The sequence below is a fragment of the Pseudophryne corroboree genome, chromosome 7 (genome assembly GCF_028390025.1).
Source record: "Pseudophryne corroboree isolate aPseCor3 chromosome 7, aPseCor3.hap2, whole genome shotgun sequence".
Classification (NCBI taxonomy): domain Eukaryota; kingdom Metazoa; phylum Chordata; class Amphibia; order Anura; family Myobatrachidae; genus Pseudophryne; species Pseudophryne corroboree.
This window is the reverse complement of record NC_086450.1, coordinates 160,195,303-160,222,803: the sequence shown is the minus strand read 5'-3', so window position 1 is coordinate 160,222,803 and position 27,501 is coordinate 160,195,303. Positions and strand designations below refer to the sequence as shown.

Genomic DNA, 27,501 nt, shown 5'->3' with positions numbered 1-27,501 from the left:
CATTAGGTGCTTGGACCTTTTCCTTTAGGACAAGTCCCTCATTTCCACCTTAATGGATTCACCTCCCACTTTTTTCCCCCACTATTCAGGTAATCAGCTATCCCCAGCTGACTAGGAAAGGGAAAAAAAAGTTCCTAACTAGAGAAAATCCCTTCCCATTAGTAATGGGCTGCAAGTCAACCCCTTACCTGAACCTACCATTTGTCAGTAACAACTGCTGGAGAGGAGAGAGCAAGCAGGGGACTCCAGTAGAGGGAAATGTAACTTTTGTCCTTTATGGGGAAACAGAAGACAGACAATATTATTCACCATGGAATATAAACAGTTACTTTCCAAGAGATGTGTTGCCAACATGCAAGATGATCAATTGTCAGCCGCAGGTAGGATGATCAATCGCAACGCATACTGATCTAATATGTCATCCTATGTCTATACAAAATGTCATATCTAAGTGCTTACTATGCTATACGTAGCTTATTCGTATGAGGTTTAGTGCTTGCTATCACTGCAACACCTAAACAAATGTACGTCACTGCTTTATCACAGAAAAGTGAGGTAGATGAGGAGTGACTGTCTGAGGTTTGTCCTGTGCTAGCCGTGGACTTTTTTGCATTGTGTAATCTTTCTTAGAGGAAGGTATTAGACACAATAACTTACACAAGGACAATGTTTCCTCATTTTGTTGTCAAGGTTTTAAGTCCAAGGTTTCAAAAACGTAACTCAATACAAGGTCCCTTGCACAGGATAACAATGCCGCATCTCCAACAATTTTAGAAAGTCTCTTCTTGCTTTTGTGTGTTTCTTTTTATTATTATTATTATTATTATTATTTATTTTTTTACAGTTGTCTTTGTACTATTTTCAAACCTATGAGAACAAATGTTATGTTTTGGTTATGTTTAGTAGTGCGCCTTTGTTTTTGTTTATTTATTTTTTAAATTCAGTGCAATGCAGGTACTTTTATTGCATGCATTGTTTATAATAAGGACATATAGGCTGTATATAAAGTCTGTATTACAGTTATGGGATGTCCGGGTTGTCCTTTAATTTGTTTCTGAAGTTTGTGGATTCTCATCCTGTTTCCGGCCCTCTAGCGGTGAGTGGGTTATTAGGATAATGTGTCCTGAGGGTAGGAAGTCCTATTCTTTTTTCTTTGTATTTATGCTTTATTCAGGCTATTGTTCTTTTTCAAGTTCAATATATATGCATTTTACCTGGGGTAATGAGTATAGGTCATTGTGTTGTGCTAATTACTATGTTTATTTACAATGTATAGATTTGCACATGACACATAGTGGGGCAAGTGATATTTAGAAGCTCAGAGTGCAGTCTGGAAGGAATTAGAGTAGGCGATCTGCACTCCCATATATTGTTAAATGACTTACTAAGCATGTCCGCTTCAATTTCTCTTGTTCTTCTGTTAAAGCAGCTGTAGTCATGTATTATTTTTTTATACACTATTTACATCTGGGCAGTACGGATGGTGTAATGGTTAGCATTACTGCCTCACAGCACTGAGGTCATGGGTTTGATTCCCACTGTGGCCCTAACTGTGTGGAGTTTGTATATTCTCACCGTACTTGCGTGGGTTTCCTCCGGGTGCTCCGGTTTCCTCCCACAATCCAAAAATATACTGGTAGGTTAATTGGAGCCCAAAAAAATTAACCCTAGCATGAATGTGTGTGCGTGTACATGTTATAGGGAATATAGATTATAAGCTCCACTGGGGCAGGGACTGATGTAAATGGCCAAATATTCTCTATAAAGCGCTGCGGAATATGTGTGCGCTATATAAATAACTGGTAATAAATAATAAATAAGTACTAGCAGCCTACCTACAATACTTTTATAGGCTTCCTATTTTATAAAATGTCACTGTGATTACATCTGCTCATAGTACCCTTTAGTACAGCATGCAGTCTTCGCTAATTTTGTTTCATATTAACGTGATACAGGGAAAAATTAATGAAGAAAAATGAATGGTCGCTGGGTACCAATCACTAAACGTTCCAGAGGGCACTTCACACACGTTGCCCTGACTTGTGAATGCCCCAAAATTGTTATTGCTACATTACAAATTGTCATTTTTTGAGCCACAGCACCTTTGGTGAAAGTGTGTAACATTGAATATGGTGCATGACAATCATATATAATAATGTAATTATTAAAGGATACTAAGTAATAATGGCAACATGCTCAGTAACATATGCGGTCATGTTCAGTAGCCTATGTGGTTAGTATGGAAGTGTTCCTTTTAGGGTCCTAATGTCTTTGTCCCACTTGGCTTCCAAAATGTGGTCATTGTAATGGTATCATTACTGCCTCACAGCATTGAGCTCTTGGGTTTTATTGTGCAGGAACTTTTTCTCTGTACAGCGCTGCGGAATATGTGTTCACTATATGAATAATATTAGTTAAACTATCTCACCTTATACTATAGTGCTATTGATATGTATGAAATCAAGTAAAAGTTATTATTTTCCTATAATATATCTTAAATGTTCCTCTGTAAAGTTCTAGTGTAATAAGATCAACGGCAGCTGCAGAACCACTTGATTTTATTTCTGTGTAAACTGCGGGATCCGGTCTGAAGATCGACAGTATCTAGGTCGACAATGTTTAGGTCGACCACTATAGGTCGACAGTCACTAGGTCGACATGGATGGAAGGTCGACAGGGTTTCTAGGTCGACATGTGCTAGGTCGACAGGTCTAAAGGTCGACATGAGTTTTTCACTTTTTTTGAATTTTTTCATACTTAACGATCCACGTGGACTACGATTGGAACGGTAAAGTGTGCCGAGCGAAGCGGTAGTGGAGCGAAGGCACCTTGCCCGAAGCATGGCGAGCGAAGCGAGCCATGCGAGGGGACGCGGTGCACTAATTTGGGATCCCGGTCACTCTACGAAGAAAACGACACCCAAAAAAAAAAAAATTCCTCATGTCGACCTTTAGACCTGTCGACCTAGCACATGTCGACCTAGAAACCCTGTCGACCTTCCATCCATGTCGACCTAGTGACTGTCGACCTATAGTGGTCGACCTAAACATTGTCGACCTAGATACTGTCGATTTGATGAACCACACCCGTAAACTGCTTCTGTACAGAGATCTGCATCCCCAAGGACATTTCACATTTCCAGGTTTTAATAAAATGTATGAAGGTAACCAGCGACCAATAGAGAATTTTTCTTTTAATACATTGATGAATCTCCCCAGGTGTGCCCGACTCATGTAATAATGGATTGTATCCTGTATCAATTTAACTAATTATATTCCAGCTTCTTCTCCTCTTCCCCAATGAAAGTTTTGTTGAACGACACACATAGACACAGGGATCATTCTTCCCTCCCCCAAATTTCCCAAGGCAAAAAGTCACCATGATCAATAACCCATGTATTAGCAACAGATGCTGCTGTGTTCCACAACTAAGTAACATACATCTGTGAGAAGGGGCTCACTAGGAAACATTGTGTTCACCAGTCTCAGATAATGGTTCAACTACTTTAAATGTCAGACTAATTATCAGCATTACTTACTAAGTAGCACAAGCTGCAATGTCTCCATAATTCCTTTCAGCAGGTAGAGGTGATCCTGAAATGTCACGCTTTCGTAGATGGCGAGCCAACAACAAAAAATAATAATGATAATCATTAGGCTATATATTTTACAAAAAGGTGGTTCTTTAATGGATTGTTCTCCAGAAGAATATACGAGAGTGTGTGTGTGTGTGTGTGTGTGTGTGTGTGTGTGTGTGTGTGTGTGTGTGTGTGTGTGTTTTTTTCAAGACACCTCCGTGAACTTGCCTGCACAATTCAAAGAACACTGTTAGGTGTCTGCGTGAAACATGCCATTAAGTATTGTGATATTCCTAAAATTTTTACCTTGTCTTTTAAACGGTTGGTTTTACAGTAAATAGTACTATTGCTTCACACTGACAAAAAAAAGTAAATAATGTCAGCATAGCTTAACAAGTGATTGCAGTGCACAATGTAAGCCTTACTATCTCTTATCCTGTAATCGTCGGATTGCATGGCAGACTTCCATCTCTACCTGTATGAAGCATAATTACAGCTGCTTTTTGGCAAGGCATCTAATGCCATGGATTGTAATTAATTTCTAAAGATTACTGTGAGGAACTGGTTACCGATGCTGTTTTCTGGCCATTTATCACTGCTATTTAGTAGTTATTTTTGCGTTTTTGTTTACTATACTGTCTTTCTTCCTCCTTTGAGAGGCATGTAGAATTAGTGTCTGTTTTGTGCCTAAGAAAGTGTACATCTTTCTTCTTGTTTATGGAAATAAAGGACGGAAATCTTTGGGCTTCCAACTGTTTTGTGGTTGCTCAGCTTCACGTGTAGATTTTTATACATTGATTACTAACATTAACGGCTAACTTTGACCCGTTGGATTTAATGAGCTATAAAGATGGGTTCTGGTATCTACTGAATTCCCAGTCAAGTTATGTTAAAGGGTCAAGAACTCCAGTAGGTGAAAAGCAACCAATACAGTACATGTTATATTGCAATAAAGAATTGTTTGCCTCGCTGCCAGCCTCGATCCATAATGCAAGCAGACATTGGCAAATATCACCATTAGTCTTTTCTTCGATCTTACCAGGTCCTCTAAGCTGATTTAATTTTATAGGTTCCTTTCAAATAAGTTGTTAAAGGAAGTAGCTATTTCACTATCAGTAATCCAACACACACACAGACACACACACAGACACACACACACACACACACACACACACACACACACACACACACACACACACGGGTCTCTCATTATTGTGTAAACGCAAACATTAGTTTTAATTGGGTTTTAAGATGCAGTTTTTACAATTGTTTTTGGGGTTGTTGTTTTTTTGTACCTAGATTAATTATATTATGCCTGCAGACCTTACATAAAACTTGTGACTGTAGATAGATGTGATGGTTTTTAATGTGGATAATGATACTCTTGTACACTTTGCGTCTTAAGTTATTTATATCCATTAAAGTATTTACTACTGTTTGGGAAAAGAGAGCAGCAGGCCCGATGTATTGTTGTCATGTGATGGATGTTCCGCTCCTGACCCTGCATCCTGAGACATGACTTCACTGCTTGTTGAAATTGTTCTGATTTTTGGGGGCTCCTCAGGGGATTGCTGATAAATCATCTATGTGTTGTTATTTTTTTTCTTAATAAATCCTGAACAAAATATATCATCTCGTTTTGCTCCGATAGAACTCACGTGTCACTCCGTATAGTCATCACCGGGCAAAAAAGAGACCTCTAAAGACATATTTTCTTCCAGGATAAAGGCCTTTTAATGCCTGTCCAGCCTTAGATAATTGTATTCACTCCTCCTGGACCTTCCTTTCTTCCTCCTTTGCCCAGAGATCACTTTTTAAGAGGTGGGTTGAAAGATTCCCAGGCCTAAGGATCTTTTGTTTTGTCCCGTCCCCCCGTCCCCCAACTCAGAGCTCAGAACATTTATAAAGGGCCGTCTGTGGGTTGCTAAGAAATGGTTAAACCTCTGTCACCAGATAAAAAAAAAAAAAAAAAGATTCACAATATTGATTGTACTAAGGTATATCTGGACCACACAGCTCGAGCAGGGACGTTAGAATCTCTCTCTTTTTGTAGATCTCAGGGCATTACCCAGCCTGAACTTGTTTAAACCCTTGTGGTCACACCTCTTGAAAAGGTTTTGTTTCCACCGTCAATTGGTATTCAAACCAGGTCAGCAGATTCTGTTTGCTTCTGCTACAGCCGTTTTCATTTTAATTTGCACCTGTTGTGCAGTTGTTCAGAAGGCAAGTGTGGACCCGCGGATTATACAAAGATCATATTATGAGCAGATATGCACGGTGTAATCTTTTTGTCCCCAGACTCGCATGACAAAAAAAAATATCTCTTTTTGTTCTTTTTTTTTATTTCGTCCCTGGGAACCTGTCAAAGCAAACAGATATGACTGACAAAAATTTGTAACGAGACATGTTTCAAGAATCCTCCATAAGCATTATGATCCGGACACACAATCCTTTTATATATTTTTTTTCTTCTACTCCACTCTTTTCTGCCACTTTTCTATAATCCGATAGCTGGCAAGAGCCACTTGAGATAGCTCAGTTGATAATTTAGGAGAGGGCGGCTTTATTAGACACAGAGAAATCAAACTGAACCTGAAAATTGTTTTCTTTTTTCTTTTTTTTTTCTCCCATTCCTCAGCCCCCCCTCCTCCGTCTCCTCCGTCTCCCTCGTTCCCATGATGTCATGGCTCTTGCTTGTTTTTTTGTGCATGCTTCTAGAGAGTTAGGTTAACGTATTTTGGCAATCCCATGTGTGCGTAACGGATGGTGTGTTTCTGTAGCTGAGCTAATGCCCCGTGTTTATTACTCTAATCTTTCTTGTCTGCTGGTAAAGTGGACAATTTATGTACTATCATGTAGGCCGAGAGCCTTGTGAGGGCTGACTAATTCAGAAACAGCCACCTTCAATTGAGTTCACAGACCTTATTTACAGGATGCATAAAAAAATCAGCTGAACAATTCTGGGACTGAGAGTTACATGGGGAGTAAGCAGGTTCCTATCAGTTTTTAGACTGCCAAGTGCGGAACCTATTGTACTTTTTGGAATATGAATATGACTTGGTTAAAGCTCGTTCTTTTTGTGGCTGCAAATTTTTTTAATAATTTCTCAATTCAGACCAGAATTGAATAAAATTCTAATTATGTTCAGACGTGTTAGTCATAGTGAAGTGGTTGATAATGGAGGTACAACGAATGCAAATAAGACTCAGACTTCCTAACTTTTATTTACAGTTATGTTTCCTAAATGATAAATGTGTATTTTAATGTGGGGTTTTTCTGTTCTTTGCAGTATTGACTTATGACAATGTCGTAGACACGGGTTCGGAGACAGATGAAGATGATAAGCTTCACATTGCTGAAGATGACAGTATTATTACCACTTTGGACCAGGAAACCAGCCCGGCCAGTATTCTCAACCATGAGTCTTCACCACATGTAAACCAGGCACTACTGGCCAGAGATGAAGAGGAAGATGATTTGAGGAATGGAGGGATAGATCACAACTGGCACAATGATGATCTTCTGAAAGCTTCAATAGATGGTTCTGGTAAGCTCAAAAATGGCTTCAATTTTTTTTAGAGAGATTGTTCCCATTCTGCAACACATTAGCTTGCAGTCAGCGGTATAAACATTTTGTTGACTACAAAAGTCATAAAAAAAGACAACGCTTCTCAACTCATTCCAACTTAAACAATATCAATTTTCAGTGTTCTACATAGAGTGAATTTTCCGTCCAGAAGAGTCAAATTTTCATTATGCATTTGACTAATAAATTATGGACAATTTGCTGTTGGAATTTGACCCTTATGGTGATATTTAATGTTTTGCCAATGGGCATAAGTGCCAGGGTGCCCATTATTTCTACTCGCATCCTCATAAGGTGAGCAGGAATCCACCAAAAGTATGGCCTTTGGGCACCCAAGCAGAGCATGACCAGTACTTTACATTGGTTTAGCCTCTTTTTGCATCTCACATGGTAAATTTGGGTGCGACATGCATGATAAGTAGCGGGCGTCAACAGCACTGGTGCCCATGGTCTAAAACATTAAATATTGTCTGTCGGTGCCCATTACTTATTGGCACCCAAAAACAATTGAATTCCCCCTTACTGTTGTCACATAACATAGCATTAAAAATTGACCATTGTGTTTCCAGCTCTACTTCATAGACTATATATTTCTTGAAATGGCAGTTGACAATCACAGTGTGGAATAGTGAATCAAAACTTGAAGACTGTATCGCCAGAACTTCGCACCTCTGCGAAACAGCCTTTTCTGCCATGGAACTGATTTGCGTGAAATTTCACCACAATTTCACTCATCTCTAATTTCATGCAATTTTTCTACAACACCTAATTTCTCTGCGTAAATGGGAACAGCCATAGGGCTCCTAAAATGAGATGACATTGTGATTTGTTAGCAGTTTAATAAGCATATCGTTCAAATGAGCATCTGTGAAAAATGGAGAAAGGGTTATTATTCTGAGTTTATACGCATGATGAGCGTAGATATTTGGTAATGTGTGTTATAAGAGTAATGAAACATCCCTGTAGTGTTGCTTAGAATATTTTAAGTCTATAAAGTGTGTGTGATTCTGTTGTAGATATGACTACGTCTGAGCAGCGATTTACTAACATTGTGCAGAATTGCATGGGCAATAATCCGTAGCAGCCAATCAGAAACAGCCTTTATAATCTAATGTAAGATAAAACAGCAAAAACCTAATTAGATGCCTTGGGTTATAGTATTTTTGCACAATATTTGTAAATTATTTTAAGGCGTACATCACAACGTTAAGTCATGCTAAATCAGGACAAAATAACCCCACTCCCGATCAACATGAACCCCACCCACTTCCTCCCAAAATGGTATTTTTTTGTATGAAACCCAAAACTTTTCAAGGTTTGTGAATCGGGACTCTTTAGAGTTGCAGGTGTATTTCTTGTGGGCTTATTCACACATATGGGGTGAGATACTACACCATACTACAAAAAGGATATCCTGGAGCTAGAAAAGGTTCAGAGGCGGGCGACCAAACTAATTAAGGGCATGGAGACGCTGCAATACGAGGAAAGGCTTGCAAGGCTAGGCATGTTTTCATTGGAAAAGAGGAGACTAAGGGGTATATTCAATTAGGGTCGAAATCTGCCGTCTGTCGAAAAGACGGCAGTTTTTGACTTTTTAAGGTCGAATCGTGATTCGACCTATTCAATCCCAGCTGGTTTTATTCGACAAGTGTGGGAATTCGACTTGTCGAATAGTATGTGAATCGGCGGTATAGCTGACGATTCACGTACTATTGAGGGAAACGGGGCCAAGTTCGACAGGATCTGGCCCCGTTTCCGACCATCTCAGTCCGACATAAAAAAATGTCGGACTGAGATGAGGGACCTTGGAGGAGAGGGGGGAGAGTCGCGGGGAGAGGGGGAAAGCCGCAGGCAGCCAGACGGGGAGAGCCGCGGGCAGCCAGACGGGGGGAGAGCAGTGCTGGAGGATGTCACAGCCGCTGCTCAAAGCAGCGTCCACCCGGCTCCTCTCACTTGCTGGAGCTGGGTTCACGCTGGCGTGAGCGGCGGCTGGGATGCTGGGCTGTGGAGAGGAGGGACGGGGAGAGGCAGAGAGACGAGGGGGAGAGACGGGGGAGAGCCGAGGGCAGACGGGGGACAGCAGCACTAGAGCAGCGGCCATATAGCTGCTGCTGTAGCGCTGCTCTCCCTGTCTGCCCGCGGCTCTCCCCCGTCTAAGCTCCTGCATCTCAATTCGACTTTTTTTAAATTCAAATTGATAATGCATTGAATAGCCCAAGTCGGATCCATTCCGACAAATGAATGTCGGAATGTATCCGACTTCAATTGAATATACCCCTAAGAGGGGACATGATCAACATCTACAAATATATAAGGGTACAATACACAGAACTTGCAAGGGACCTGTTTTTAATAAGATCAGCACAAAGGACACGTGGACACTCGCTTAGGCAGTGGCGTAACTAGAATTTTTTCTCCCCCAAGCCAAAAAATTCTTCGGCGCCCCCCCCATCCCCCATAATTGGCACCATGAAAGGCACAAAGATGCACGCGCCTTCGGCGCGCGCCACCAAAAAGGGGGCATGGCTTAGTTGGAATGGGCGTGGCTTTGCATAAAGGGGCATGGTATTGCAGGAAAAGACTTCCTTATACCCCAGTTTTGCAACCTGCACGCCCAGACGTTAGCCACCACTGGAAAGAAAAATAATCCTGATTCATGCCCCTTACATTATTTGTCATTTTTCCTCCTTATAGTAATGCCCAGTATACATTATGCCACATACTGCAATGGCCCTTAGACATTATTCCACGCACAATAATGCACATGACACAATATGCACACACCATAATGCCCCCGACACATTATGCCACACACCGTAATGCCTGTGACACATTATGCCACACACCGTAATGCCTGTGACACATTATGCCACACACCGTAATGCCTGTGACACATGACGACAGGAATCGCAAAGCCCGTTATACATTATGCTACACACTGCAATGCCCCTGATACATTATAGCACATACAATGTCTGTGACACATTATGCCACACACCGTAATGCCTGTGACACATTATGCCACACACCGTAATGCCTGTGACACATGACGACAGGAATCGCAATGCCCGTTATACATTATGCTACACACTGCAATGCCCCTGATAGATTATAGCACATACAATGCCTGTGACACATTATGACACACACTGCAATGACCCTGAGACATTATACCACATACCACAATGCCCGTGATATAGTATACAACACACAGTAATGCCCGACACATTATGACACATACCGCAATGTCCGTGATACATTATGCCACACACTGCAATGACCCTGAGACATTATACCACATATCACAATGCCCGTGATATAGTATACCATACACCATAATACCTGTGACACATACCACAATGCCCGTTATACATTATGCCACACTGCAATGCCCCTGAGACATTATACCACATACCACAATGCACGTGATATAGTATGCCACACACCGTAATGCCTGTGACACATTATGACACACACCGCAATGTCCGTGATACATTATGCCACACACCGTAATGCCCATTACACATTAAGTCCTACAGTAAGGCTTCTAATTACTTTTAAATTACCTGCTCGTTGCCAGGCGTTTCATGCTCTTGGTTCCATGCACGGTGCCAGGGGTTTTCATGCTCAGGGTGTCATGCTCGTTGCAAGGTGTTTCATGCACTGGGTGTCATGCTCGTTGCCAGGAGTTTCATGCACTGGGTGTCATGCTCGTTGCTAGGGGGTAGTGCTTGTTGCTAGGGCTGTGCTCCCAGTGCCACATATGTCCCCAGTGCCACATATTCCCCGACGGTGCCAGGTACTCACATGCCCCCAGTGCCAAATATAGCCCCCCCCTCCCCCAGTGCCACATATGCCCCCAGTGCCAGATATTCCCCCACAGTGCCAGGTGCTCACGTGCCCCCAGTGCCAAATATAGCCCCCCCATGTGCCAGGTACACATGCAGAGCCATATATCCCCCTCAGTACCCCCCAGTGCCATATATGCCCCCTCAGTGCCATATATGCCCCCACACTTCCCCCCCAGTGCCATATATATCCCCCCTCAGTGCCCCCTGTGCCATACATGCCCCCTCAGTGCCATATATGCCCCCTCAGTGCCCCTGTGCCATACATGCCCCCTCAGTGCCATATATGCCCCCTCAGTGCCCCCTGTGCCATACATGCCCCCTGTGCCATATATGCCCTCAGTGCCATATATGCCCCCTGTGCCATACATGCCCCCTCAGTGCCATATATGCCCCCTCAGTGTCCCCTGTGCCATACATGCCCCCTCAGTGCCATATATGCCCCCTGTGCCATACATGCCCCCTCAGTGCCATATATGCCCTCAGTGCCATACATGCCCCCTCAGTGCCATATATGCCCCCTCAGTGCCATATATGCCCTCAGTGCCATATAAGCCCCCTGTGCCATACGTGCCCCCTCCCCCCCTCGCTGCTGTGAAGGAGGGACAAGGAGGGCACAGCGCGCGCCTCTCTCATGTCCCTCCTGCATCTCCGTCTCTCTGGTCTAATAAAGGAAGTGCCGGTTCGTGAGCCAATCAGAGCTCACGAACGGCACTTCCATTATTAGACCAGACAGACGGAGACGCAGGATGGACACTGGAGAGGCGCGCGCGGCGCGCTGTGCCCTCCGTGTCCTGTTACAGCAGGGAGGGAGAGGAGACAGCAGATTGACATGCGGACGCTCGTCCGCATGTCAATCTGCTCTAAATCAGTGGCGGCGCCCCCGCAGCCCCTCGCCCCCAAGCCACCGCGAGGGCTGCGGGGGCAGTAGTTACGTCACTGCGCTTAGGTTAGAGGAGAGGAGTTTCCGCACAATGAGGCAAAAAGGTTTTTTCACAGTAAGGACAATACGTGTTTGGAATTCCCTGCCTGAGAGAGTAGTAATGGCGGACTCAGTTAACACCTTTAAGAATGAGTTAGATAAATTCCTATTGGATAAAGATATTCAGGGATATGGTGCTAGGCAAGTATTATAGTTAATATAACTAGTCCTAAACTAAAATAACTAGTCCTAAAATAATACTGCATAGGAGACCTCAAACAGGTTGAACACGATGGACAAATTGTCTTTTTTTAACCTTAGATACTATGTTACTAGATGTATCATGTTTTTTAAGGAGTTAAAAAGTGAAGAAATGGAGATGTTGCACATAGCAACCAATCAGGTTCAAGCTAGTATTTTATAGAATATACTTAATAAATGTTAGCTAGATGCTGATTATTAGAGAAAATGACACTGAGAGGTAAAAAAAAAAAAAAACATGTCGGGCACATGACTACAATGTCATACCTCACAACTTTCTAGGCGGGACACCGAAATTAGGGGATGCAGCCTCACGGAAGTGCCTCAAACGCAGGCCTGCCCCTATTTTTACCATGTGGGGGCATGCCCAGCGCTCCATGAGCTGCTAGCCATGCCCCCTGTCCCTCTCTCCCAGTGAATAGATGCTGGCAAGCTGAGCAGCTGGTGAGAGAGGTTCTCCAAACTGCCCCCCCGACCACCACCACCACCACTACAGAACACTGCAACCCACGGGTGGGACATTAGGACATTCCCATAAAAACAGGACTGTCCCATGACAGTTGGGAGTTTTGTACTGTTTGTTACAGTTATGTTTTTTCACATTCTTTTATTACATTTCACTTTTAGCAACACGATCTAGTTTACTAGTAGTGTGCACTGACACATATTGTGCTCCAAAGATGGCATTATGATGTCAGACAGCACTAGTGGGACTAAGCCCACTTATCATATTTATTTTAATGCAGCTTTTAGGCATTAGTTAATGACTGAAAGTGGCAGTAATAGTGAATTATGTACTGTGCCTTGGAGAGTGATAAAGTGGAGAGAGATACGCTACCAACAAACTAGCTCCTATGTCATTTTTCAAACACAGAATGTAACATGGCAGTTAGGAGCTGATTGGCTGGCTTGGCAGTTAGGAGCTGATTGGCTGGTACTTTATCTCTCTCTACTTTATCACTCACCATGGCTTAGTACATCTCCCCCTTAGCGGGGAATCAATTACCCCCGATAGCCGGCACTGTCTATTTAAAAAGTGCCTATTTTTCGTGGCCACGATCTAAATAAACACATTGGTCCGGGACAAGTTTCCGAAACTATGCGTTTTCGCACAAAAACAACAGAGTCAATCAGGTATTTATGGCAATTTTTTTTTACTGCAAATGGTATTGCGGGTAATTGAATTCTTTCTGTGTTTACTATGTAGCAAGTTAAGTGTCCAGTAGGGGGCAGAGTAATGTTCTTGAGTTGTTTATCAGTGTGCAAATTCAAAACCCTTAAGTATATAGTGTTTTTTTGTATTTGTTTATATGTCGTTGTACTGTATATGCTGGTACATAGTATGCTGAGATGTGATTTAAAGCACTGGTGTTATATCTTATCCGGTCCCTATAGCTGGGCGGGCAGGCAGCAGTAACACTGCTGAATAGCAGTTTTTCATGGGCCAATGTTTCACGTCAACGATTTACCAGCAGTAGCTGCACCCGAGCTATACTGAATCCTTAGAACAAATTGTAAACTGCACATTAAATTTGATATTTTTATCGGAGGTGGGGGCTGACTGTTTCTCGAATCTCACATAAACATTTATCGTCAAACACTCTAAGACCTTAAGGTTTCACATTTTCTACGGTGAGGGGGGAGATCAGCCAAAAGATGGAGGAAAGATAAATACGTTTAATTAGGGGGCAGAGGATGATCATTAAAGGAAGTCTGACTGCTGTAGAAGTCATTAACAATCTTAAATGAAATTTTTATTTTTATGATAGCCATTTACATGTATAATAAGAGCCAATGATTCTTAGGAGCAGTGTGACAGAAACTGAGTGTAGCGAGAAGTCTTGTAAGACATACCATTTAAATGAGCTGGCGTTAGCTATTCATATTTGTTAATGAACTAGATTTGAACAGCCATAAGAATGAATGTACTGATGGTTTAAATTTTAATATCTAGAAATCAAGGGTAAGGGCCAATTACTGGGAATTTTTTACCCTTAAAGGAATAATTAATAGAGATTTAACAAATGCAGGACTTCAAACTTCTGGGGAGAAAAAAGCTCTTATTTTCTAAATTCCGAGAAACTTATTTAAAATCCCTCCAAACAGGTCTGATTTCACCTTTCCTATTTGATGCGGTCTTCTTGGTAACGCTTGTTAATGATGGACTATCCGTTATCACACCCGCTGTGCCACGTTGGCCCTAATCCACTGAATACCACCACTTTGTTGCCAGTATGTCGCTGAGCAGCATGAAAATAAAAACAATATATTTTTTGGTTAACCCTTTCATTGCTGGCATTTTTGCAAATCACAGTCTCTTTGGCTCTGAACAGTTAAGTTATGGGGGGTGGGGGGGATGTTAAAGCATCCAGTCTGGCTGACAGCTGCTTTGTATGTCTGTATCCATAATTTTATTTTACTATTCTATGAGGGCAGGAGAGATACTTTGCTTTTACCTGTCTGCTTCTAATGACTAGTAATGATTTATAGTTTTTCTTTTTTTTTATTGTACTAAAAGTGCTCTGATGTGGTGCCTTGATGTCTAATGAAAAAAGATTGTTCATCCGCCCTCCCTCTCCTGAAATCAGGCCAGTGTTTATTCTGACTAGCAGATAACGCTTTTTTTTCTTTTGATAACAAATGAAAAAGGAAAAAAAAAAAGGAGAAAAAAAATATATATATATACATATTTTTTTTAAAGCAAAAAACCCCCAAAACATTGTTACAAAACATCCAATCTAGACAATTATTCTAATGTGAGAACAGTTTTGTTTAGCGGTGTTTTATCCCTGGTGCCTGTCTGTCTCGTATGGCACCTCTGTGCATAGTTTTTCTGTGAGATAAGCCCCTCTCCTCTGCTTACTCTGCCATACTTTCTCCACTTTGTCTGCAGGATGTAGAGTTTAAGCTGAAGAGGGCTGTGGACTTCTTACTGTGCTTTTCCGGTTCAAGCACAATCAAAGTTTTGTGCTAGCAATTGTCCTTGACATTCTTTCGTCCCACAATAGGGTGGATACAGTGTGCTAGAATACAGCATGACATCATTATCATCCGTTTAAATAAATCACCTGCGTCTGCCCAGATTCTGCTTGTACAAGGATTCTTCCGCCAGGGGAAGAAAGTGTTCTTTATTTGTACAAACCTTTGTCCCCAAGGGCGACAGGAAAATGCTAACTTTTACTCTTGTTTTCCAAACAAATACACTGTACAATACTAGAGTAAAAAAAAAAAGAATAGATATTAAGATTTCCAAAACTTGCTTCTCACACCTGTTAGAAAGTTTTGCTAAAAGCTTTTTTTTTTTTTAGCTAAAAAACATCTGTATCATTTCCTCTTCTCTTGGCATTCATAGCTGACATATAGAGATATATGTACAGGGGTGTTGTAACAGATGATGGGGCCCGTGTGCAGATTCTGTGTGGGCCCCCTCCTCTTTATAGCATAGGAGACTCCGGCATTGTGTCAGAGTCTACTGTGTACGCGCAGGTCTCCGGATATAGCGCCTGCCATGTTCCGGTGACAAATCCCTACTGCGCATGCTCAGCGTCCTTTTTCACAATGATTTTGGCAGCGCCAGCTGCACCGATGATGCAGGACTCCGGAAAGATAAGTAAGTAATTAATTAAACATGGGTGCAATGTTGTATGCGGTCTGCTCCCACCTAGAACCAGGGGCCCGTGTGCACCACACACTCATTATAGATATGCCAAAGTATACGCAGTGTGGAGGTGGGGATCACTATGATTAAAAGAGTTCAAGACATGGTTATGCTCTGGTGAATACAGCACCGAGTGCATTTGGTCACATGACTTATAGCATTGCATTTGGGGTTCTTAACACTTGTGAAAATGCTCATAAAAATGTATGCCAAAAGTATTTGGCTGATAAAAAGCATTTACTAGTGTCTTTTACTAGTTTTTGGAGATGACCGTAGATTACCCCAGTGCTTCTTATGATTATCAACCACCCACTCCATACCTGTGACTTTTCAAGGCTAAACCAAACTTAGCTATCTCCTCCTACAGGCCACCTTGAGCAATCTGGGGGCAAGATGTACTATACATCTCATCCTCGATGCGATACATCCCGCCACTTATTGAGTACATACCGACATTAATAACAGAAGTATGTCCCTTTGCGATAGAAAGACTTCTGGGTTTAGGACCCTGGAGTCTTTCTGCGCATACGCAGTGTGATGTAAGCCACAGAGGGGTGTGCTGGGAGGGATCCAATTGGATCCCTCTCAGGGACAGTGCAAAAAGAAGGCCGTAGGCTTCTATTGGGTAACGTCACATAAAGATGGTACAACCCACCAGCTCCAAGTTCCAGAATGTATAGCATTCCAGAGCTTGGTATATACAGGAATGTGGCCAAAACTCAGAAAAAGTAATATTTTGAGTTTTGCCCAAATTTCTGCCCTTACAGTGTTTCGCCCTGGAAATAATAGTTTTAATAATTAAATTTGCTACAAAAAATATAAATGATACATTATGCAGAGTTACACAGAACAGCAGACTCTGGGGGTCATTCCGAGTTGTTCGCTAGCTGTTTTCGTTCACAGCGCAGCGATTAGGTAAAAAAGCGGCACTTCTGCGCATGCGTATGCGGCGCAGTGCGCACGCGCGACGTACTTTCACAACAGCCAATGCAGTTTCACACAAGGTCTAGCAGCGCTTTTCAATCGCACTGCTGGCCACAGAGTGATTGACAGGAAGTGGGTGTTTCTGGGTGGTAACTGACCGTTTTCGGGGAGTGTGTGTAAAAACGCAGGCGTGTCAGATACAAACGCGGGCGTGCCTGGGGAAACACAGGCGTGGCTGGCCGAACGCAGGGCGTGTTCGTGACGTCAAAACAGGAACTAAACAGTCTGAAGTGATCGCAAGCTAGGAGTAGGTCTCGAGCTGCTCAGAAACTGCACAATCTTTTTTTTGTAGCATCGCTGCGATCCTTTCGTTCACACTTCTGCTAAGCTAAGATACACTCCCAGAGGGCGGCGGCTTAGCGTTTGCACGGCTGCTAAAAGCAGCTAGCGAGCGAACAACTCGGAATGAGGGCCTCTGTTCAGCCCTGCAGCTTGGAGTTTTCATTTGTCACTAACTCATCACCTTAGAAATGTAAGTTATCTATCATATGGCATAGGTAACCATACTTTTTTGGCATCCTCCAGAATGCGCAGTGTGGTGGGGATAGGCAGTGATGCAAATAGTTTTCTGAATGTATATTCCTGTCAGGTCAGATCATCCAGATCCTATTAGTTACTATTTCAAAGACCATCCTTTGCTTTTCTCTATTCATTTACTAACCAAGGAATAATCACAAAACTGAAATTTTACTATCTGAGTATTTCATCTGGCACCAATATACTGTAGCCAACCAAAAACACCTTTCTCTATACAAGCAATACCATAGTTTGAATGTATGTAACATTTCAAACTTTCTTTGTCGGTGAAAGAAATCACTTAAAAAAATTTTTTTCCTTATCACAAAAAAAAAAGTTTTACGGTCCACGGATAAAACAAGAAAAAGAAAAAAAGCTTTATTTCCTGCCACCAGGACTAGTTTATTAATTGAGCAGAACCCAGATACGTGAACTTCTCCTTACTTATTCGCATGTAAAAGCAATGGGGAAGGAAGTGTTGAAAAAAATAAAAATCCAGAAAATTACCAATATTATGCAAAAAATTAAAATGCTACAAATTGTTTTCCTCTGCGTCTGAGCGTGTTTGCCCTCAGATGGGAATCTTGTGACTCTTAGGCAGGAGAATCACATGAGATGAGTAAAGAAGAGGGACATACAATAGCTATATTTATTCCCAGTGACAACCTTCTCGGAAATACCTTGATCTAATTACTTGCAGAGATTGATATAAATATCAGAGGCAGAGACATTATTAACTCCTTTCCTAGCCATGTAGAAGCACAGTGCGGTGTGGCTGCAAACAGAAACAATGGTCTCCTACGTGATTTTAACTTTCACTGTTACATAAAAATAAATGTGTTAGACTAGTAATCTGGACACCTCGGTGCCCATTGGGACATAGGTTGAAGCTTATGTTGCTTAATGGATGATCTGGCTCTGTATCATAGATGTATGTAGAAATAGCACTTATATTGGTTCTGCTAACAAAATGGCTACCTCAACATGTGTCAGCTTTGAGTACATTTCATAGTTGTCTGTTTTCCCAGAAGGGGAAATGTATTCAAACCTTGGAGAGAAATAAAGGGTCTAGGTCATGTACTAAGTAGTGAAAAGCGTGAAAAAGTGAGCCAGTTGAGACATTGCCCATGGCAACTAATCAGCTGCTCTGTGTCATTTTAGAGAATGCAAATTATAAATGTTACTTCAATGCTGACTGGTTGCCATGGGCAACTTCTCACAGCTTAGTACATCTTCCTAAGCCTTGGAGAGCGATAAAATGGCCGGAGATAAAAACAGTGGTCTATTTACTAAGACTTGGAGAGAGATAAAGTGGACATAGAAAAAGCACCAGCCAATCAGCTCCTGTCATTTTTCAAGCACAGTCTATAACATGGCAGCTAGGAGCTGATCGGCTAGTACTTTATCTCTGTCAACTTTATCTCACCAAGGCTTAGTACAATGGAGTCTATTCATGAAGCAGTGAAATGCGTGGAGATGTGAGCCAGTAGAGAAGTTGCCCATGGCAACCAATCAGCACTGAAGTAACATTTAGAATTTGCATACTATACAATTGTACGGAGCAGCTGATTGGTTGCCATAGGCAACTTCTCTACAGGCTCACTTCTCCACTCTTTTCAAAGTACCAATCAATCAGCAACTGTCATTTTTCTAAAATAGCCTTTAAAATGGCAGTTAGGAGCTGACTGGCTGGTACTCTTAACACTTTATTTGTATCCAAGACTTATGGGAGGAGATTCAAATGTTTGAAAAGTCAGTTGGGAGTCTGTTTTTTCCTATCTAATAGACAGGGAAAAAACAGACATCCAACCAACTTTTCAAACATTTGAATCTCCCCCTATGTATCTTTCCCATTATGGTCTTCAGACTCCTGTACTTCAGGGAGTTGTCCTGGACTTCAGAAAAGAATTGGTTCCCCTTGCCGGTCACACAAATTTCCCTAGTGAAATGGGAGAAGCTTTAATGACACAAATTCGCTGCAAATTGGGTCATTATGGCCCACCATCCTGGCGGGGCATTAATGAAGCATATTGCATCATTGAGGCTCCCGCATTTGCCCCTTGGACCTCCCAGAGTGGAGGTCCAAATAGTAGGCAGATATGGTATATTTTAAAGACATATATCAGTAGATGAGTTGTGTCCCCTTAGTATAAGTGACAGGAATGACTGAAATATGTGACTTTTCTGCTTTATAATTGTCAGTATAACTTAAAATGACTCAATCATCGACCTTTCAGTGCTTATGAGGAGATGTTTTACATTTAACATATGAAATCCATACACTAAGAATCTCTGAGGCATTAGAATAAACTTGGGAACTCTGCCATATGGATTGCTGTAGCACTTGAGGCAGGAGAACCTATTCTAAAATTAAAGTGACATATTGTCACTGAGATATGTATTGTTAACCCAGAAACACCACAGACAGACAAAAACATGTGTAACAGCACAACTGGTGCAGTAAAATATTGTCATATCAACAATTCTGCTTTTTATGAATAGTGCATAATGGTGAAGAGGCACAGGATTTACTCATTTTTTTGTTTATTGCTTTAAATTTGGTTTGTTGGCTGCGTTTGAATGTTACAGAGCTCAGACATGACAAGAGGAAGAGGGTGATAAGTATTGAATCTGTCTGACTGAACCAACTTGAACAATATATCCCATAGGTTCTCAAACTCGGTCCTCAGGACCCCAAACAGTCAATGTTTTGCAGGTAACAAGGCAAGTGCACAGGTGTATTTATTACTCAATGACATATTTGAAAAGGTCCACAGGTGGAGCTAATTTTTTCACTTGTGATTCTGTGAGGAGACCTGCAAAACGGGTGGTCTTCAGTATGCTGACTGTCTGGATCCCGGCGCACAGTATACCGGCGCCGGAATCCCGACAGCCGACATACCGACACTTTTTCTCCCTCGTGGGGGTCCACGACCACCCTGGAGGGAGAATAAAATAGCGTGGCACGCGTAGCGCGCAACCGTGCTCACATAGTGCGCCACCGTGCCCGCAGCGTGGCGAGTACAGCGCTCACCATGCTGCGGGCTTGCGGGCTCATTTGCGCTCGCAACACTGTCGGTATGCCGGCGGTCGGGCTCCCGGCGAAGGTATGTTGGTTGCCGGGAGCCCGGCCGCTGGCATACCATACTACACCCTGCAAAACATGCACTGAGAACCGAGTTTAAGAACCTGTGCTATATCCTAAATATGCAGCAACAAAAAGGCAGGTGTCTTTAGTGTCAGACTGGGCCATGAAGAGCCCACAGGAGAATGCATTGGTAGGGGCCCAAGCTTAAGTATGGCCAGTGACCACAGAGGGACTTGCACAACCATTAGAGAGGTCATTGCCTGTAAAGAACAAGGCCCTTTTAGAAAGGACCACAACATTTGTTTTTGGCAGGAGGGCTAATCTTGGTGTAGTTTCCATAGAAACTAACAGAACACCCAAGTTAATTCCTGGTCCTGCTTCACCAAGTTACTGACCTCCTAGTATAATAACAAGGTATAAATTGTGTGTGCATTCTGAAACCTGACCCTTTGAGGTAGGAATGAGGCCCTCAGGCAGTGGGGCCTATCACAGGATTCCCCTGTACATCCGTCACTGGGTGGCATCACAACAAATAGTTTATTCACATGTGACTACAGACAAATCTCTGTACCCAGTAATAGTAATGATTGTTTTATACATGATGCTACTAATTCTTCCTGAGCATGGTTGCCAGCCACTGTAAATATATGTTTACAACAACTTAATAAAAATTTACTAACACATTTATTACATACTGACCAATTTTGTAATTATACCAAAATTTCTTCAAAACTCATAGCAGTAACATAACGTACAAAGGATAATGAATAAAACAAGAGGAAGTTCTAATTTGTTTAAACACCTGATAATACCTCAGTGTTTTTTTTTCTTTTTAAATCAAAGTAGACTTGAGAATAATAGCTGAGTAACTCTCTCTATCTTGCACAGAGGACCACTTATATTTTCAAGTGTACCCGCTGTCATTCTGTGTTTCCATGTATGTTCACAGATCACACATATGACGGTTTTTTATCCCAGTCACAGTTCTCTAGCACATTAGTTGACTAACGTTCCCCGGCTGTGGGATTATTACAAGGTGTCACCAGCGCCAGACTCTGCACGCTGGAAGTACAAGTTGTGACAAGCCGGAAGCATCCATTTGACTGAGGGTCAGATTAACCTAACACCTTCTTTTAAACACTTCATAAAACTCATTTCAGTATGAAGAGCCTTCCACACAAATATGCAAAATGTACAATGCCACAGCTTTAAAGAATCTTGTAGACTGAAAATGAGTTAGGGGGATAAAGCCTCTGTCTCTCTTAGCTTGTCCAGAAATATTCCATTTTCTAATTATTCTCTCTTCTCCTTTGTAATCAAGCACTTTATCAATGAAAGCCATCCTATCAGTTTTTACCAGTGCAGTACATTGAGGTACCTTATGCCACCTACGGATGCTAAGATATGATATATATAGTGGCTTTATTTTGCTGAATGGTGGTTTGTACACAAATATTACAGTAACTTTCATTTTTTTAAACTGTACCAGAGAAAATAACAGCTTAAATCTGATTGGTTGATGTGGGTTACAGCATTTGTGCATACAGCATCAAGGGTTTTTTTAATAGGGGGATTCCAACTTGGTCTTCTGCCAAAATATTCATATTCTAGGTACATAGTCTACAAATATTGCAGCAAATATAGCAAACATTATATGTTATACAGGTATCACCGGAATCCCTACAGCCGTCAGGATCAGGATCCTGACGACGGAATCCCCACAGTCAGGATCCCGAGGGTAATTACTAAAGGCCGCTTTAGGATTAGGCTGCCAGAGGGGGGGTTAGGTTTAGGCACACTCCAGGGGAGGTTAAGGTTAGGCTGCAGGGTGGGGGAGGTTAGGGTTAGACACCACTGGGGGAGTGTTAGGGTTAGGCACTAAGGGGGAGAATTAGGTTTAGGCTGCCGGAAGGGGGGTTGGATTTAGACACCACCGGGGAGAGGTTAGGGTAAGGCTGAGGACAGTGAGGGTTTGGGGGTAGGGGAGTGAGTTTGTAGTACCTAATGCACCCCTGTTGGCACTGCCGCGATGTGGATGCCGGCACCGGGATACTGACTGTCAGCATCCTGACCACTGGCTTTTCATACTGAATCCATTATACAGTATATACGTCCTAATCTAGAAAAGCCTCCAAGTCACACTACACTGCAAAAGGGGATATGCTAGCACTTATATAGTGCTATAATAGTGAATGCAGGCTTGTCTTAATATTTTTTTATATTTTATTATCAGTATGTCTGGTGTAGCATAGGCACCAATATTGCCCCCTCACCTGATGCTTGCTGATGGCATTTATACTATATGGCAGCTAATAGCCCTTCCTGCCTCAGCTCATATTTAAAACTTTTTCACTTGCAGATTGATTGATGTATACAGTACGTCATATTTATTTTTCGTTTGCTAATTACTTTATTTAATAGCTATTTTCACTTTGCAGATGAAATGAAGGGAGAATATGACTGTTTGAGGCCTGAAGCCACCCATGCAACCACTATGAACAACGGTACAGGTAAAAGCAGAACTATCTCTCCCTCCCACTCTATTTACACACACACACACACACACACACGCACGCACGCACACACACACACACGCACCTCTCTCATTTTATATGTATGTGTGTGTGTGTGTGTGTGTGTGTGTGTGTGTGTGTGTGTGTGTGTGTGTTTGTGTTTGTTTGTATATGTATGTGTGAGTGTTAATGCTTCCAAAATCTTAGTGATATTTGCCACAGGTGTCTATTCATGCGTGTGCCCTCCATATCTATTGAAAACATTACTGTACATGTTATTGATCTTTTCCAGTTTAATTTTAAATACAGTGGATTACAATCTCAAAAGCAGATTTATGCTGCAGAATTAAATATATAATTTCCGCAGAGCCATTATCTAAGTACTATTTAGGATTTATACGCACTGTACGTCATATTAAGCAGAGAAATATTGAAATGCTTTGTAACCATGGGTATCCACAAGAGGAAGCCAGCATTCTATAACCGCGATCTCTGCAGTGTTTTCATTACCTTCTTATAAGATTGTTTGTTCAACTAGCAATTACCCAATATTGTCAAGTTAAGAGTCCACTTGTAAGCTGTTAAGAATCGGAATGGGGTCAGAGGTTCCAGGCAAAGTTAACATCTCACTCACTTCACCGTGGGTCACCGAATGCCAGTTATAGAAGACATCATTGTTGAGCATTAGTTGTGTTTATTTACGTAAGTGTATCCTACTTGACTGTTAGCGAGTAACATTCAGCTCCAGGGCATGTTTTTTCACCACTTAGTGTAATAACGGATGACATTTCTTAAATCCCACAAAAAAAAGTGGATTCCAATCCCTGGAAATGCACAATTTCCGATTAGTGTCATTTATCTCCACCTTTGATAGACTGATCGCTCAAGAGATGGAAATGATTTTTTTTGACACCTTTTCTCCTGATTTATTTGCAGTGAAGAACACAAATTGCACTTCGGAATTTGAGGAGTATTTCGTTAAAAGAAAAATGGATGATAGTGACGGGCATGGAGTTAGCATAGCTGAGTACTTGCACCGTAGCGATACAGCCATCATTTACCCAGAAGCCCCTGAGGAACTCTGCCGTTTGGGTACCCCAGAGGCCAATGGACAGGAGGAGAACGGTAAGGCTGTGATTCATTTTTAGACACTATGAGGACCCTTTGCAGCTGTTGTAATTATAAATGCACTGTGTGCTGGGTGTTTACCTTAAAATTTCAGGAACAGCTGCAGGAGCCTGGAATTCCATGAGCCGAACATTCAATAAGCTCATGCCGTCCTGTTTGCAAGTTCCTGACATTTTTCACTGCACTTGAAGGACAACAATCACTAAGCACTATGATCTTAGAGTGAATTGAGCCCAACTAGGGTTGAAATGAAAAACGAGCGAGTGTACTCATTTTTTAGCATAAAAAAATAACAAAACAGGATGTCTTTTGCACGGATTGATGCAACTAATTGTAGTCTGTGAGAAAAAGGATCAGTGTGGGAAAGGTCCAGCGACAAAATTCTACCAGTGCAATCCATTTGTGGCTCCCAAGCCAGGTTCCTGTGTACCTTCTTGAGATGTTATAATGCATAAAGGTTAAGAGTGAGGTTCTTAATTATTTTGCTATGACAGTTTGAAATGATTCATACAAGTATCACATGGGTGTTTGGAGGGGAATGAAGTATGTTAAGGCCAGTCAGAGATGAAGCAGTAAGACCATCCTGGGCAAAAAGCCCATTAGCTGCCATTGATTTGCTGACCTCTTGGCCTGTTTTCCCTTCTCGTTTATCTTGGCTGTAGACCTGCCACCTGGAACGCCAGATGCCTTTGCCCAGCTGCTGACCTGTCCCTATTGCGACCGAGGCTACAAGCGCTTGACGTCACTAAAGGAGCACATCAAATACCGCCATGAGAAGAACGAGGAGAATTTTTCCTGCCCTCTCTGTAGCTACACATTTGCCTACCGCACCCAACTCGAACGGCATATGGTGACGCACAAGCCAGGGAGAGATCAGGTGGGGGGTTTGACTTTAAGTGATTCTTTTTATAATTACCCCTTAGAGAAACTATATTGCTTTGATTGGCAATCATTATTAATTTTTCATGGCATTTTGAAGATGCAAGATCTTTTAATGGTAATAGCCTTAATTGAGGTCTAAATGATTTTTTGATGGTGTCTCCAAATATAATTTAATAGTCTTATGTTCACGATCGAATGAGTGTGTTAATTTCTAATTTAGAAATTTTACTTGCACTTTTAACTTCACTTTAGTTTAACGTTTTTAATGCTGCTCAAAAGGTGAATGAAACATTGGTGTTTTAATTAACAAGTTCTAAAAGAAATTGCTGTCACTGAGATTTTTTCTTGTTTTAGTCACTCAGCAATACATTACAAACCAGACCTTCATTCTGAAATGTATATAATATTATTTGATTAAGAAGTGCTGAATAATGTTAATTTTTATTTAATTGCTTTTTTTAGAAGTAATCATGCAAACATGAATCATACGTTTTAGGCATCTATATTGCTATAAATTCATGATAATGTACTATGCAGAATCTGTGGAATCACTGCGGGAAAAGAGCGAGATTAAGGGCTTGTTTATACATAAATGGTTAAAACACATTAAACTAATGTGCTTTAAATGCATTTGAGGATCCAATTTAAGACGTTCTCTATGTGCGTTTGATTTGTCATACTTTTATCAATGCAATCTATTGTATTATTTATTTATTACCAGTTATTTATAACACACATATTCCGCAGCGCTTTACAGAGAATACTTACCCATTCACATCAGTCCCTGCCCCAATGGAGTTTACAATCTATATTCCCTATCACATGTACACACGCATACACATTCACACTATTGTTAATTTTTGTTGGGATACAATTAACCTACCAGTATATTTTTGGATTGTGGGAGGAAACTGGAGTACCCGGAGGAAACAAACGCATGTGCAGGGAGAATATACAAACTCTACACAGTTAAGGCCAGTACTCACTGGCCGATGCGGGAGAGATGTGTGCTGAGCGAACTGCTCAGCACACATCTCTCCCGCCGCTCAGCACAGCGCGATGTGTGCTGAGAGTGCGGAGGGAGACGGGGCGCTCATTTCACCCAGCGGGTGAAATGAGCGACCCGCTAGATTGGCCTGCACGGCAGGCCAATCTAGCACCAGCGATAACGATGCGCGGGGCTGCTCATCGCTATCGCTGTAGGGGGTACACACGGAGCGATCAGGCTTAAAATCTAAGCAATCTAGTCAGATTGCTTAGATTTTAAGCAGCGATCGCTCCATGAGTACCCCTCTTTAGGGCCATGGTGGGAAGGAACCCATGACCTCAGTGCTGTGAGGCAGTAATGCTAACCATTACACTATCTTGTTAATGCATGTGTATTAGGACATGCCACATTCTAACAATTTAAATGTGGCTTTAAACACAATAAAGTGATTTAAATAAAAACAAGCCATGGATTCTATTTTACGGCACATTTCAAATATTAGCAGCTAGAAAGTGTAGCAATAGGTGAAAGGGTTGAATGAGCCCAACAACACTTGGAACTAACTTTCCATTGTTATGTGACAATATCAAACAGGCCACCAAGAACCTTTGCAGTCTGCCCGGACCATTATGCAAGAGGTGGCACCGATCACAATGCCTATTTCCCTATAGATTGTAAGTTTGTGAGCAGGGCCCTCCTACCTCTATAACTGTTATTACACAGTTTTATCACTGTTGTTTCCAATTGTAAAGCGCATTGGAATTTGCTGAACAATAAAAGAAACTGTTAATAAATAAATAAAGAAACAAACAAACAAACATTATAGGACCTCATACAAAAATTAAGTAAAAAAAAAATAACTTCAGGTAAATTTGTCAAGAATTCAGGTATGGTGCATTATGACCATAAAAAAAAAAAAGACTTTAATTACATTAAAAATTGTGAAACATTAAATAGTATCATTAAACAAATAAAGTCAAAGAAGTTGTAAAATGCAACATTGTAACCAATGCCTACAGATTTCTCCGGGGTCTATAATGGCTGAACCCTAGTGTCTACATGGTGTTGTGCTTGTGCTGGCGAACTATGAATAGAAGCTTTGGTGTTGAAAAGTCCCCTCATTTGCTCATGGCATTTACAATTAGTAAATTAAAATGATTGTATCATATTAACAGTGGCACAACTAAAGTTTATAGTGGTCCTCTGAGGGCTGTGGGGGAGTCCAAGCAGCTGTTGCTGTTTGTTTATGCAACTCGGCAACATATGAGCTCTGGTCCCTCAATGGCGCTAGATGGGTTGGGCCAGGCTTGATCTTTGAAGGTTGCTGGTGTTTGAACAGACCTCTCTGTGTCCTGTGTGCGCCATCTGTCTCATCAGGAATGTGGGAAGATTCAGTACACCCTAGCAGTTGTCACACTGCTTCTGTGCTGTCTTTTTTTTTTCTGTGTGAAGCTTTTGTGTTCTTCAGCTCACTGACATACCTTGAGCATCGACACTGTTATTTCAACATCCTCTGTCACAACTGATATATCTCTGTAATGCTTTAAACC

At 41.7% G+C, this 27,501-nt stretch overlaps 1 protein-coding gene across 3 annotated transcripts in view; it reads left to right on the top strand.

Moving 5' to 3' along the window:
- ZEB2 (zinc finger E-box binding homeobox 2) overlaps window positions 1-27,501 on the top strand; it is a 127,131-nt gene that overhangs the window by 83,961 nt on the left and 15,669 nt on the right. For all 3 annotated transcript variants that reach the window (XM_063933745.1, XM_063933743.1, XM_063933744.1), the window contains 4 exons: window positions 6,867-7,124; window positions 22,879-22,950; window positions 23,890-24,078; window positions 24,744-24,958. In XM_063933745.1, the coding sequence (XP_063789815.1) occupies window positions 6,867-7,124; window positions 22,879-22,950; window positions 23,890-24,078; window positions 24,744-24,958 (734 nt within the window). The remainder of the gene's footprint in view (window positions 1-6,866; window positions 7,125-22,878; window positions 22,951-23,889; window positions 24,079-24,743; window positions 24,959-27,501) is intronic.